The sequence below is a fragment of the Orbicella faveolata genome, unplaced genomic scaffold (genome assembly GCF_042242905.1).
Source record: "Orbicella faveolata isolate gen_17 unplaced genomic scaffold, um_ofav_v1 contig_12, whole genome shotgun sequence".
NCBI lineage: Eukaryota > Metazoa > Cnidaria > Anthozoa > Scleractinia > Merulinidae > Orbicella > Orbicella faveolata.
The window spans coordinates 29140762-29155107 of record NW_028301539.1 but is presented as its reverse complement, the minus strand read 5'-3'; the positions used below and the strand labels follow the sequence as shown (position 1 = coordinate 29155107).

At 37.9% G+C, this 14346-nt stretch overlaps 2 protein-coding genes across 2 annotated transcripts; both read right to left on the bottom strand.

Annotated features, from left to right (window-relative positions):
* Positions 1-3713: 3713 nt before the first annotated feature.
* LOC149117455 (uncharacterized) lies at positions 3714-7323 on the bottom strand. The gene is made up of 3 exons (XM_089279572.1): positions 6982-7323; positions 4728-5066; positions 3714-4199 (listed from the first exon to the last, which is right to left on the bottom strand). Exons 1-3 carry the CDS (start codon positions 7321-7323, stop codon positions 3714-3716), a joined length of 1167 nt encoding a protein of 388 aa, XP_089135698.1.
* Positions 7324-12155: 4832 nt separating this feature from the next.
* LOC149117454 (uncharacterized) lies at positions 12156-13287 on the bottom strand. Its single transcript, XM_089279563.1, has one exon. It carries the CDS (start codon positions 13101-13103, stop codon positions 12156-12158), a length of 948 nt encoding a protein of 315 aa, XP_089135689.1. The 5' UTR covers positions 13104-13287.
* Between the last annotated feature and the right edge of the window lie 1059 nt (positions 13288-14346).

The window sequence follows — 14346 nt, the reverse complement described above, 5'->3', positions numbered from 1 at the left end:
GTCTGTTTCTGCATTTAAGTTTTGAGTTATTGTACGTGGTTTGAAGTCTGTGACGGCATGACCGCATGAGTTTCGGAATCATTTTAGCTAAGAAAATTCCAGTTTCTTTCGCACCTTTACCAAGCATTTCCTCTTGTCAGAAGTCTAAACTTGATCGTTTGGGTCTTCTGTTGTTGTAATAAACAAACTTTGGGTCGGGTACTTGTTTGTTCTATACTAAAACAACTATCACCTTAGTGTCGTGTTAAGTGTCAGGTGTCATCCTTTACAAATATGCCAATATGCAATATCTCCTGACGCAAACACGTAAGGTTTGGGTGTCAAGTCCCAAAGTTAGAAGTCCCGTCCACATCCGGCTTGTATAATAATCTCAGAGGAAAAACTATGCAACTGGAATGTCATTTTACGACTGTTAAACTGAGGACCTTTTAGCGAAGATATCAGTGACGTCACCTATTGTTATTAATATACTAATTAAACCAGAGAACTATTGGCTGCTGAAACAAAGAGTCCTTTTGTTTAACCTTTTGAACATTTAAATAACAAAAACAATGTTTGTAAACAAATATCTTCGCTATTAGTGTTTGGTTTATAAATTACACGTCAGGCAAGCAACAGCTCTTATTGCAGTTGAGCCTGCAGTCAAATATCCGTACGAACGAGGTGAAATCGAACGGGTCAATACAAAGCAAAATTGACCCTTTCGCCTCGTTTGTATGTCAAACCACTGAAAACTTCAATAACAGCTATTCATGCCAAAGGCCGAACAGCAATGTTTTAATTCCTCTCTATGATCCTACTTACTAATTTTTTCACTAGTGTAGCGCCGAAATGATTGTTAAAAGTGGAAAATAGCCTCTGTCCTTATGGGAGCACCTTTGTTTACAATATTTGCCTCATTAGCATAAGCGATACAGTTTCAGATGGAGCTACAAAAAAACATCAGTTCTGAACATTAAAAGGGCACAATACGATGAACTGTCCCGAGGAATTTGAGCCTGATGTATTGAATACTTTTTGTACTACGCGGATCTGAAAACTCAAAATTTTACATGACTGATGTATGAGCTCATTAGCGCTTTTGCCATCCAGAAGTTTTGCAGTTTTTCAAAACCCATTTCTCTTCGAATATTACACCCAAAGAGCCAAAACTTTTACCAATTACAGTGAACCCCGCCTGACGGCTTCCTCGTTAATACGACCCCCTTCGTTATTACAGCCACTTTATTGTGGCCCGAACAAAAGCTCAGTCAGTCATTTTCTCAATTTAAAGAACCCCTCTGATACGTCCACCCCGTTAATACGGAGAGACGTTTGTGGCCCGTTGATGACCAGTTTAACGGGGCTCCACTGTACTAAGTTTGAAAAGCTCTTTAAATGAGTATAGTCAATAACGGCAGCAAAGATTCAAACACTTACGTCACCTTCAGGCAAAGAAGGTGAACGGAACTTAATGCGAGGTAAAAATTTTAAAAGAAGAGGATTTAAAATTGAACAATGGTGGAGATATTAACTTGAATCTAGTAACTTGCATAGTGATACAGGAGCACGGACTTAAACATTCGTGAAACATGCCCTGCTATGGCTGAACGGGCCTCAACATCGTCGAAATGGTAAGTTCAAATAATGCTACATAGTGGAATGGGTTACCAAACCCTCAGAGGCAAAATTGGACTCAAAGATATATTGCTTTAAGCTCCCGCCGCTGAAGGACCTTTATCTTTTACTGAATTTCGCAGTGCTTTCCAAGTAATATCATGTGTGAAAGATTAATTCTAAATTGTGGCGCGAAATTTCAGCGCTAATTTTTAATTTTACATGCGAAATAACAAATTTGCCTTGGCAACGTTCGGCGCGCAGTTTCTCGGTACAATAAACAAGTCTGAAAATTACGCTTGTAAGCTTAATTTGCCACCCATGATATTAAAAGATAAACAAATGGTACTGACTCATGAAATTTTTAAAAAAAACATTAACTTGCGTTTTGCCAAAATTGTAATAATATTTTGTCTCCACTTCACAACGAATCATACACAGCTAATAGGCAAATAAGAAGAACCAACTCAAACTACATTACAGCAACTACATGAATAAGAATCTACATAAATCATCCAATAACAGTTCATCAGCCAGGTACGTATAAACTCGTATCACCGACCAATTGTACAATCTGTCCTTGTGGATTCTTGTAAAAAGCTCATCTTCAGAGTAGATGTGAATACAATATGTATTTGACGACTGAGCACATTTATTACATATACACTTGGGACATGCACAGACATAACGCAAACTAAACGAGCTTTACATATGACTGGCATTATGGCTAGAGTGTTTACTACTTTGGACCTAAATCCCTTGCGTATACAAATACAACGTGTTTAAGTTTACAGAGCTAAGAAATTTACACACAACTAGCAGACAGCCTGGTTTGTCCACAACTTTGGGCTATTCATCCATCTACAAAATTAAACCCATAAACCCATTTATCAACACATTTACAAACAGATCATTCCAGTTAGGCTGAGGTGTCCACAACTTTCAACGAAAATCCGCGTACACAAACATACCACGCCAGTTAGGCTGGGGTGTCCAGGCTGGGTAGGAACATGGCTCATGTACCGGCGATTGGTAGCCTTTCCTACGGGGGCTTTAAAAAGGTAAGGCTGTCGATAGTGCAGTAAAAATACTTGAAAAACTAAAATGAAAAAGTTAAACGGAGCTCTGAACAGGGTTGATTCAGAGGACTATATGACTATCACGTGCTACACTCCCCCTTATATACCCCTTTCTTTCTACCCATGATGCACCGGCCTGGAGCCCAGGCCGCGTTATGTCCCGTGCTGGCAAAATAGTCATTTCGGCCCTCTTCGCAAGCCGTATTCGTCAGAAATAACATATTTTGTCTCCACTTCACAACGAATGTACACACAGCTAATAGGCAAATAAGTTTATTTGGGGAGGGCCTGGCCCAATCATAAGCGAGAATTTTGTTATAGATACGATTGTAATAATAGTAATAATTATAATGTTTTTTGAGCGCATCTAACTACGCTGACGAGCAATCAAACATTTAGAAATAGTTAAAACCAATAAGCTTACAAAGAACAGGATTAAAAGCATTGAAAATAAATATCTGCTCACTCTCTTATACAATTAAAAATTGAATATGGTTGAAACCAATTATTTTGCAGTGCTATAAGTGCTAGGTAAATACAAAGTGATTATATAACTGATGAGCTGCAGATTGACATTGTTCACACTGCCGTAGTTTCGTCTGGAGAGATAAACGTTTGAGAAAGTTTTTCACGGAAAGTTTGCTAACTGCCAAATTAAAGAAAATGGCAAAATCTACTAGGTTTATAGCTTCCTTGCATGCGAACCTGTAGTAACGTAATGGTGACATCTGGAATCTCCAATTGCAGGGCATACACCCGTTTCCGTACTGAAAACGAATAGCTTGCACTTTACAAGAAACAAGTTATCAAGTGCATGAATCACGTTCAAAACTTGAAATTCAATGTTATTATGCCACTGCCATACAGCTTGCAATGTTACTGGGAAGGGAGGACCCGGGCTACGGCAGTGTAACATTCGACAAGAAAAGGTATTGGACTCCTGCCATAGCTTACAGAAATATTTTATATCGTGTTCTTTCATAGACAAATGAAAGCGAAAGAAAGAAAATTTAAACCGAGTGTACCGCGTTCGTGAAATCACTTGCCTCCAACCCAAAACTGAGTGGTTACTTCAGAGCTGGAAGTACACCGAAATTTCGAATTTACATCATGATAAACTCCAAAATTGTCCTCGCTTGCCACGACATCACCACTCTGATTTCCATCGAAATCGCAACCAAGGCTTATTGAACTGTCCATGTGCAGAGCGACATTGCCTTTTAGATACCAGGTCGCTGCCGTGCAATTAGCACATTCATTTCCCCGGATGTTGACAAGCTCGTACTTTTGGCAGTTACCTACCACCGTGGGTGTGACCCTGACGATGTCGAAGTCTTCAAATGAGGCTCGCAGGTAATCCGTATACACCGTGCCGTCTGTGTTGTATCGGCAAGTAGCTCGCCAGTGAGTGGAGTGATCTCTGAGCCAAACAAGGAAATGCAGTTTAATCAGGTACGCCTGCCAGTTTGGGGAATCGCTGCTGACCGCACTTGAATCCAGGTAATCGTAAAAGACAACGTTGCTCTGAGAAAAAAAAGAAAGATGACAGAAAAGATAATAAAATGACTTTTGTTGGCTCAGCTCAAATTTTCACAAGATGTTTTGGTTTAAGTACAGCTTAAACCCGTGTTTTTGAAAACAATCATTTTACTTTTTTTACTTTAAGAATGTTCGATCGTGTGTTTTTTTTTTTTTTGTTCTTGTTTTTTTTCAAGTTTCTTCAAATCTTTCTTGCAATTGTTATAATCACTTACCGCCTTCAGTCGTCATCACCAAAAATTAGTCCAAAAATCGAAATTAAAATAGTTGCTTAACCATGAGAAACCTAAACATTGTTTTTTAACTTGATGTTTTTTTGTGATTTATGACTGACTTATGATGTTCATTATCCGAGAAAGTTCATCGTTTGTCGACTGACTGACTTAGCATTTCTTTGGGAAAACTTTCTCGGATGTTATCCCTGTTCACAATGATGTTTTTACAGAGAGGCCTTCTAGTGGTAAGTTATAAGTCAGGCAGAAGATTCTCTTCTAATTCATTTAGGATATTTACCTGAAAAAGGTGCTTGTTGGACAAACTAAACGACTCGATCAAATTCCAGGCGAACCCAGGCTCCGAATTAAAATCACAGAACACTTGGAGGGTTTGATTGGTATTGTCGATAATTTTGTACAATCCAGACTTGTCCACTCCAGCTGCTTTGTAGTCTTGACAGCTTCTTGGCTGAATCTCACAGTGTTTTCCAATAAACGGTTCCGGACAAGAACAGTTGTACCGAACGCTGGTGGGCTCACAGATTTCATTGCAGGTTCCTCCATTCAGGCACGGATTTTTCCTGCAGCAGCCATTTTTGCACATGACGTCACCAACACAGGGGATGCCGTCGTGCCTCTGGTGACGAAGAAAAGTTCATCAAAATTTGCTATCTAACAAACTTTGGGACCAAAAAATCGCTAAGCCACCGCCAAGTCAGAACAATTTTAGATCGATGCCGTTTTCACAAACACTATTTCTTTTTTGTATTTCCCTTATTAGGTTTGCGCTGTTAACTTGTCTCTTGCCATTTTCGGGAACAAAAGGATCGAGGATTTTAGAAAAATGATAAATGAAACATTATGCATGGAGACACTTAAATTAAATTGTTAAATACTCGGCTATAAATAATCCAATCGAAAAACAAATCGTCATTTTAAATTAAGGCAATCATTCATAGCTTTAATATTCAAGCTACAAGAATATTTTAAGACACATCTTTTTGGAATTGCTTATGAAATCTTATAATTTTTTTTTAGCTTTATTTGCCCCTTTTAATATTTTATAATTTTTAATAGACTTTGTGCTTAATTAGTTTTAGGCCCAGTTCAGACGTCGTGCTTCTGCCGTGCCGAACCAAATTGCAATTAGGTTCGACTGTGACACGGCAGGAAAACAACTTTGATTCAGACGTCGTGACAGAGTCGAGCCAAATTCAGGATATACTGATGCCTCGTAACAATTCTCCTCCTAACTCCCCGTGGGAACGCAATCTCGCCAAAATACAGTAATATAATTTATGAATTTTGTTTAGCGCGGCAGAAGCACGACGTTTGAATCGCTGCCGTGCCAGAGTCGTGTAGCACGGCAGAGCTTGTCGAACTTAATTGCTTCCCGAACTTAATTCAAAAGTTCGATTCAGACGCCGTGCTTCTGCCGTGCTTTTGTCGAGCTTAATTCCTGAATTTAGTTCGGCACGGCAGAGGCACGACGTCTGAACTGGGCCTTAGTTAATAAGTTCCTGCCTTAAAGCCAAAAATTCTGTAAGGTTTCATTTCACTCAGTTGTTGTTGTTTTTGTTTGTTTTGTTTGTTTGCAGTTAGAGGTACCCAATAATAAACGGCACTTACTATCACTTTATTAGACGCATTGTTTTTTTTTTCATGCTTTATTTCCTTTAGCTTTTCTTTGGTTACCCGACTTCTTTTGCTCACGCAGCGGGTGTATCCGGCCGAGAAACCCTCGATGATTGATTTGCAAGTCGTGCATGGCATCATGGGTAGAATTTATCAAGAACGTACTGGAAGTCGCTTTTTTCATGGTTATTATTCTGTTTAGAAATGATAATAATTACCTCAGAAATCAGCCCCATATGAGGAATTAACTCTCTTACTTCCTCTTTTGTTGTGTGAAAAGAAGCATGCCCAAAAATTTATTATCTTGTCGACCGAATAAAGCATACGAAAAACCTCAATCTGAATTGAAAATCCTAAGTTTGGTGTTAATCGCAAAGGCTTCAAACAACCCATATAAACTACTAGTTAAAACGAAGGCCTTGCACATGCGGATCTAAAACGTTGGTTAACTGATTAATTGCTTACATCATGATTTCTAGACTTTTAAGAACAGAAGACCGTTTACGAAAACGTCATATAGGTTATTGGAAATTATTATAACAAAGAAAACTCATTAGCAGTAACATGGGTACCCCACATAAAGCTAACAGTTTGAAACTGTCAAGATTAATTAATCCAATGTGGTTAAGTGAAAATGATTTTATGTCATCTTTAGAAATATTACTTTTTTAAATTTTCCCAGTTCAAAACAAAATTCACCAAAAAAATTGTCCAACTTTCCACTTGATAGTAAATGATAATGAATTTATCCGAGATACTTGTTTCATCTAAACACTACCCTGAACGTGTAGGCACAATATATATATCTAAATAACATTCGGGTATCTTTTAATCGGTTAAGATTTGAAAATATCAAATAGCAAGGGAATAAGATGTTTTTACTTTAATAAGTGACACAGCAAAGACCTTTACATTACCTCCGAGCCGTAATCCCTTCGTAGGATGTAATAACGTGATCCAGGAGAGTGTTTGAGAGAGCTTTTGTTGGTAAAGTGATTATCTTCGTTCAACTCGCAGTGTGTTTGGTCTTTGGTTTCCTTGTAGTTCAGAGACAAACACCGACAGTCCTGTATGCACTTCATGTAGCACTGAATTGGGTGTAACGTGACAGAATTGTGAAATACACGACCAACATACTCTGAGTCTTGCACGGCATCTTGGTACACGTCGAGGGAAATCTTTTGACAATTACCTCCTAAACAGTCTGCCTTGACCTCCAAAATTGTAACGAGAAATAAAAACATAACCGCACAAATCATGTTTGGTTTGCCTGATAAATTATCGCTTATATAGATTTACCTATGCACTTAGAGGGAGAACTGATTTTAAATATTATGTTAGAATTTTGAGCTGTTCCCGATTACTAATAACGGAATGCAAAAATGATTGTGTGCGAAAATGCGAAAATGTGTATTCTTGTCCCCGAAGCCACCTGTCCATCTTAGACTGCGGGGCGTACCCACTGATTTAATGGCGGCCAGTGTCACGTGACCAGTGTCAAGTGACCATATCGTGGGCTCAAGTAAGAGCTCATTTTTAAGTTGACCGCTGACCAAGTGCTGGTGTTCGATTGGAACGTGGGCTCATGTCAGGTTAACTTGTTTTAAACCAGCCGGTTAACGCTAACCAAGTTCACGGAAGTATAAGTTTTTCTTTTTTTTTTTTTTTTTTTTTTTCTTTATTCTTTTTAAATACTACTTACACTACTTACAATACAATATTAATGTAGTTACTTACACTACTTACAAAAAACTTATTACTTACGCCACTTACGATACTAACACTTACTCTATATAATACGCATACTCACGCTACTAACAATACTAATACTTACACTGCTTACAATACAACATAATTAGATTACTTGCCCTTCTTACAATTCTAGCACGGTAAGATCATACCAGTTTACTCCTGTCACTAATGTACATTCCGAGTTGCAAATTACAGAAAATATGCATGGTATATATATATGCGCCTTGTTTCTTTTCCTTTCATTTTTATTTTCGTTTTCAGGGGACTAGGGTCGAGTTGTCAAGAGATTACAAAAGAGGCAACAGAGGCTCCCACTTTTTTAAAACGATTGTAGTTGTATTTTTTTCCATTTCATAGATATGTTTTAAATACAGTAAGAAATCATTTAGTTTTGGAGAACATTTTTTCTGTCTACATAGCCAAATGTAATATTTAGCATTTAAGCAGCAGAAGTTAATTTGGAGTTTATGTTTAGAGCTACCCGGCCTTAGGCCCAGTGCTGTATCAGGCTCTAAGGGTGTCTCCTTGGCAATAACTTGGCAAGACTGTAGCCATACTTCAAAATTGTTCCAAAAATATTGAGTTTTTGGGCAAGCCCAAAATAAATGTACAAGTTTCTCTGTTTCTCTTTCGCAGAAAGTGCATTTCTCGCTATCGACGAGACCAATTTTTTTCAAGAAGTTGTTTGTTGATATTCTTCTATGAAGAAATTTAAAATTGAAAGTTATAAGTTTTGTGCTCTTTGTACATTGAAAAGCCATTTGGTAAACCTTTTTCCAGTTGAGCTCTTGTTTTGTTGCGAGAGTGACGTCTTCCTCCCACTTTTGTTGACTTTGATTGGGTGGTTCACTTTTTCCTGATACAAGTTTCTTATATACTAGTCTACTAGGTTTTCTGCTTTTTAAAAATTTTGACAAGAAACTTTCATGTTTAATAGAGGTTCTGATGTTATGGGGTATATATCTTTGAAGAAGTTTTATTGAAGAAATGATTCCAAGAAAGGTTAAAGGTCGGGCTGTCAGGTCATGTATAGTCTGGAAAGCAGTGAGCGAGAGAAACTTTCCGGAGTCATCCATTAAATGTTCTACTTTTGTTATTCCTTTGAGGAACCATTCTTTAAAAAACACTGGTCTATTCCCAACTCTTATTAGTGAATTATACCATAAGGGCGATGACCGAAAGTGATAGTCTGATACAATCTTTTCTTCATAACTGGCTTCTGACCAGATTTCAAGAATTACTTTGAAAAAAGGATCTGATACTTTAATGTTACGACTGTCTTTTATGTTTAGATTTCCAGTTAGTGTTACTTCACCTCCATATTTTTCAAGTTCTGAGTCAAAAAATCTTTTCCAGCTTCCATTGTTTTCCTTATCTAGATATTTCTTTATCCATGTGGCTTTGAGAGATCTATTAAAGGAGGTTATATCAATCATTTTAAGTCCCCCTTCTGAGTAATCATTAATCATTACCTTTCTTTTTATTTTGTCGCCTTTGTCATTCCATAAGAAGTTGTAAAACATTACATTTATCTCCTTTATTGCTGTATGATTTGTTTGTAGAGGAGAGAAAATATATACCAGTTGTGAAGCTATGAGGCTTTTTAAAACAGTAATTTTACCTAAAAGGCCAAGTCTGCGAAGTTTCCAGCATCCCAAAATCGATTTAATTTTTTCTATTTTATCTTTGTAATTCAAAGATATAGTTACATCAGGGTCTGTTGACAACCATACCCCTAACGCTCTGACTTTTTTTTTTTGGCCATTTGAAGTCTTTTTCAGGGCAAAGTTTAAAATCCCAATCCGCACTTCCACCGATCCAAGTCTGAGGCCGGATATATCACCGAAATAGTCTATTATCTTCAAAGATTCTAGAAAGGATTCTTCGGAGCCGTCTAAAATAAGGGTCGTGTCATCTGCATATTGGCTAAGTTTAATTTCTTTGTCCTTTACAATTATGCCACGGATTTCTTTTTTTTGGCGAATTGCATTGGCGAGTACTTCCACAGAGAGAATGAATAGATACGGTGACAGAGGGCAGCCTTGCCTGACTCCCCGGTTGAGCTCAAAGAAATTACTTGCCCATCCATTGTTTAAAATACAGCTTTCGCTATTGCAGTAAAATACTTTTAACCAGTTCAGCAGTGATGGGCCGAAACCAAAGTATTGGAAGGTTTCACGAATAAAGGGCCACTCTAGGGTATCAAAGGCTTTTTCAAAATCAAGAAAAAGGAGCAGTCCCGGCATATTGTTTGCTTTTGAAAATTTGATGACGCTGTCTATTAAACGAATATTTTCTCCGATGAATCTGTCTCTAATGAAGCCGGTTTGATCGTCAGAAACAAGTTTTGGCAGGAAAGTTTTGATGCGGCTTGCAATAGCTTTTGTTGCAATTTTGTAATCGCAATTCAAAAGCGTTAAAGGTCGCCAGTTCTTTATTGAATTAAGGTTAGCATCCTTTTTTGGTATGAGCTTAATAATGCCCCTCCTTTGTGATATTGAGAGCTTTCCAATTTCGTAGGAATAATTAAAAGAGTGTATCAAAATTTCCGCCACGTCATTCCAAAACACTTTGTAGAATTCGCAGGGGAGACCATCGGTTCCTGGGGATTTATCTGTCACCATACTTTTCAGCGCTTCTAAACATTCATTCTTCCTTAATTCGCCCTCACAGAGAGATTGTTCATCGTTATTTAAAACCTTTTTGTTTTCTTGCTGTGGAAAGAAGAAAGCCCCTTCTTGGTTGTCAATAGCTACATTAGAACTGTAAAGATTTTGGTAAAACGATTCACATTCTTTTAAGATCTCTTTGTCTGTACAAATGAGGTCGTTGTCATTGACTTTGAGCTGGGTTATTGTTCCTTGTTTACAATGTCTCTTTTCCAGATTGAGAAAGTATTTGGTATTTTTCTCACCTTCATTGTACCATTGAGATTTAGATCTTAAAATTGCTCCTTTTGTCCTGTATTCTATTATTGCCGCCAGTTCGCGTTTCTTTGTTTCAAGGTCCGACCACACTTGTTCTCGTCGAGTTTCGTCGCCACTAAGTTCAGGAAGACGTTTTTCAAGAGTTGCGATTGCTTGTTCTATTTCCTCCTCTTTTCTAGCGAGTTTCTTTTTCTTAGAAGTTCCATATTTCAAGGACTCCTCTCTCACTTTCAATTTAACCATTTCCCATAGTAAATTAGGGTTAACAGTATCATCTTGCGCGTATTCAACCTTGGTTTGTTTTATGATTGATTTTATCCGGTTAACATACTCAATGTCATTTAAAAAAGAGGTGTTAAGTTTCCAAAAGCCTCGTCCTCTATTGTTAGAATGCAGCGAGATTTGTAATGTAATCATGGAATGATCCGTTTTGTATCCTGGTAATATGTCCGCACTGACGGTGTTACAAAATGTAGTCTGATTTACTAGGAAAAAGTCGAGCCTACAGTGAACTTCAGGTTTCTTTTGTCGCCACGTGAATCTGGAACTCTCAGGGTTTAAAACTCTCCATGCATCTATTAAATCCAGGTTTACAGAGAAATCGTTTATCACTTCCAGCGATTTTTTGTGGGATCTGGCAAGACCACCTTTTTTGTCCTTGTCAACATTCAGTACTAGGTTAAAGTCTCCACCAACAATTATCTCCTCGCATTTAAAGTCGAGTAGCTGATTAAAAACAGAGGTGAAGAAATTCGGATCATCTTCGTTTGGAGCGTATATATTTGCTAAGGTTATGTGTTTTCCATTTGTAATCAGGTCACATATTATGAATCGTCCCTTGGGATCGGTGTAAGCTTTCAAGAGTTGAAAACTGAAATTATTGTTAAAAAGTATGGCTACACCTGCTTTGTTACTAGAACAACAGCTGAATAATGCCTGGTAACCCCATTCAGCTCTCCAATCATGTATATTGTCTTCCGTACAATGGGCTTCTTGGATAAAATATACCGACATTTTTTTACATTTGAGCCAGTTGAAAATTTCACGTCTCTTAAACTTGTCTCCTAGTCCCCGAGTATTAATCGATCCTATTCTGAGATCCATTTTTCTCATATATTTTGTTAAAAATAATTTGATCGAAGGCGTTCAAGTGCATTGCTGAAATAAACCTTGAAAGTGTAAGCTGGCAAAATAAATCAAAAATACGAATATTTACAAATCTACACATAAACACACTTAAAATCAATAATATTAGAAGACTGCTGATGGAATACGGTTGCATTCGTTACTTTGTTCGTATTTTTCATTTTAGAGCCGCCTAATATTAGTTCTAGATGTAGCGGAAGCCGAATCTATCAGGCATAATAATAACAACAACAAAAAATAGAAAACTATGTATGGACACGTTATGCTTACAGTTCAAGTTCCTTACCCAAAGGCCAAAATTTACCTCGGACGAACAGCTTGTCGGGCTGTGCCTTGCTAAATGAAGCCGGGATGTTGTTTCTCCTGGCCTTCTTAAAGGTATCCATTTGTGCCCTCCGCCGCTCCACGACCTCAAAAGGCAGATCTTGATACATCTTAAAATTGGTTTCTCGCAGTCGGGGACCTAAAGCGAGCATGCTTTGACAATCCTTGAATCTCAGAAATCTTGCTAGAATAGGCCGCGGTTTCCCTTCTTTCTTCTTACCAAGGCGGTGGACTCGTTGGATTTCTACCGAGGCAGCATCAACATAGCCAAGATCCGTTTCGAGGAAAGAACGTAGCACCAATTCCGTATCTTCTCTGCTCGCGTCGTCCTCTGGAATGTTTTCGAATTTCAAATTTTCACGCCTAGAGTAGGCTTCAAGATACAGGTGTTGGTCTTCTACTTCTTTAACTCTGGCTCCAAGCTTAAGGTTCTCCTCCTCCAGGCATTTTAACTTCGTGTTGGTATTATCTTGCATTTTTTTTAGACTCTGCGAAGCTTCTTGGCGATCTGCTTCGATTGAATTTAAGCTCTCTTTAATATCATCAACATCGCGTCTTGTGGTGGCGTGACAGCTCTCTAAATTTTGCACACGTCCTTCAAGTTTCAAAAGAGTCGCTTGAAAATCTTTCATTGATTTTTCAATACTGTCCAGTTTGTCTAGCTTCTTTAAAATGTTTTGAAGTGTGTCGCTAAACTCTTCGGTCATATTCAAGGCCGGTAAACTTACGTCTTCTTCTGTGTCTAGCTCGCTTACTTCATGGACACGAACAGCGTGCTCGCCGCTTTTCAATTTTTTGCTTTCTGGAGAAGCGTTCGATATCGAAGATTCGTCTGACGAAGACACTCTAGTTTTCCGTTTGTTCAGTGTTTCCTCCAGAGTTTCGGCCATTAAAATCCGCAGAGCAATTGAATTTAAGGCGGGCGGCTTAAGAAAACACGTCTCACTCCGCCATTGCTCCCCAGTCTCTTCCAAAAAAAAGGCGTTTCTTGCTTGTTTTTAATTCCAGTCCGTTTCAACTGATCTTTTTTAATATCTATATAATAAATTTATATATCTATAAGTTTTTCTTGCTGACAATTGTTTATCACTACTTTTGTTTTGTGTCTTTTGAGATTTTTCAAACTCAAAACAGAAGGCCAAACAATTTACAGAAAACCTTATCGCAAAGTTACAAAGCTCCATTGAAAATTCTCGCTTATCCTGGGCTAGCTTAATCGGGCTTTGAACAACCCAGCCAAGGAGCTCCGCTTTTAGGCTTGGCTAAATCTATTTATAAAACCTTAAGAAAGTTTATAATTATTTCAGGCTTAAGGGGAAATTTTAATTGAAATATCAGTCCATAATAGGCTTTTGTCGATTGTGCTCGCAAAACTGGCATATTATGTTCCTATCACTGCTCAAAAGTTAAGCGCAATCAACAAAAGCCTAGTCCATGACAAACCATATCAATACAGCTTCCAGCGAAAATTTTACTTCTGTTTCAAATTCCTTTCATATATGGTCTTAGAGGAAAAACGGAACACAAAACATATCGCTTTAAGCCCCCAGCTGCCTGATGCTGAAGGCTCGGAAAATGTCTTTTTTGAGTAAAATAAATTTTGATTTGAAGACACTTAATTATTGTTATTAAATTTCACAAGAAACTAGATCACAAGGACTGTTTACTATGGATAGAAAGGTGAAATCGTAAATTTGTGGTAGAATGGTGTTAACAGTTTTCGGATATTTCGGGCAACTCTTAAGGAAATTTCCATACCACTTGCCCTTTGAAAGAACCCACTGTGATATATCATATAGAGATCTAGTTAAGCCTAAAAGCGAAGCTCCTGGGCCGCGATGTTCAAAACCCGATTCAGATAAGCCAGGTTAAGCAAGAAGTTTGATTTGAGTTTTGTAACTTTGCAGTGAGGTTTTCCATATCTTGTTTGGCCTTCTGTTTTGACTTTGAATAATCTCAATATACACAAAACAGAAGCAGTTCAAGACATCTGTATACAAGAAATATTTATATTTCTGTTAACTTTTAATCTTGGAGTAGCGTTAACCGGCTGCCGAACAACCTGACCCCGTTTACAACAAGTTAACCTGACATGAACCCGCGATCCAATAGAAAACCAGCACTTGGTCAACG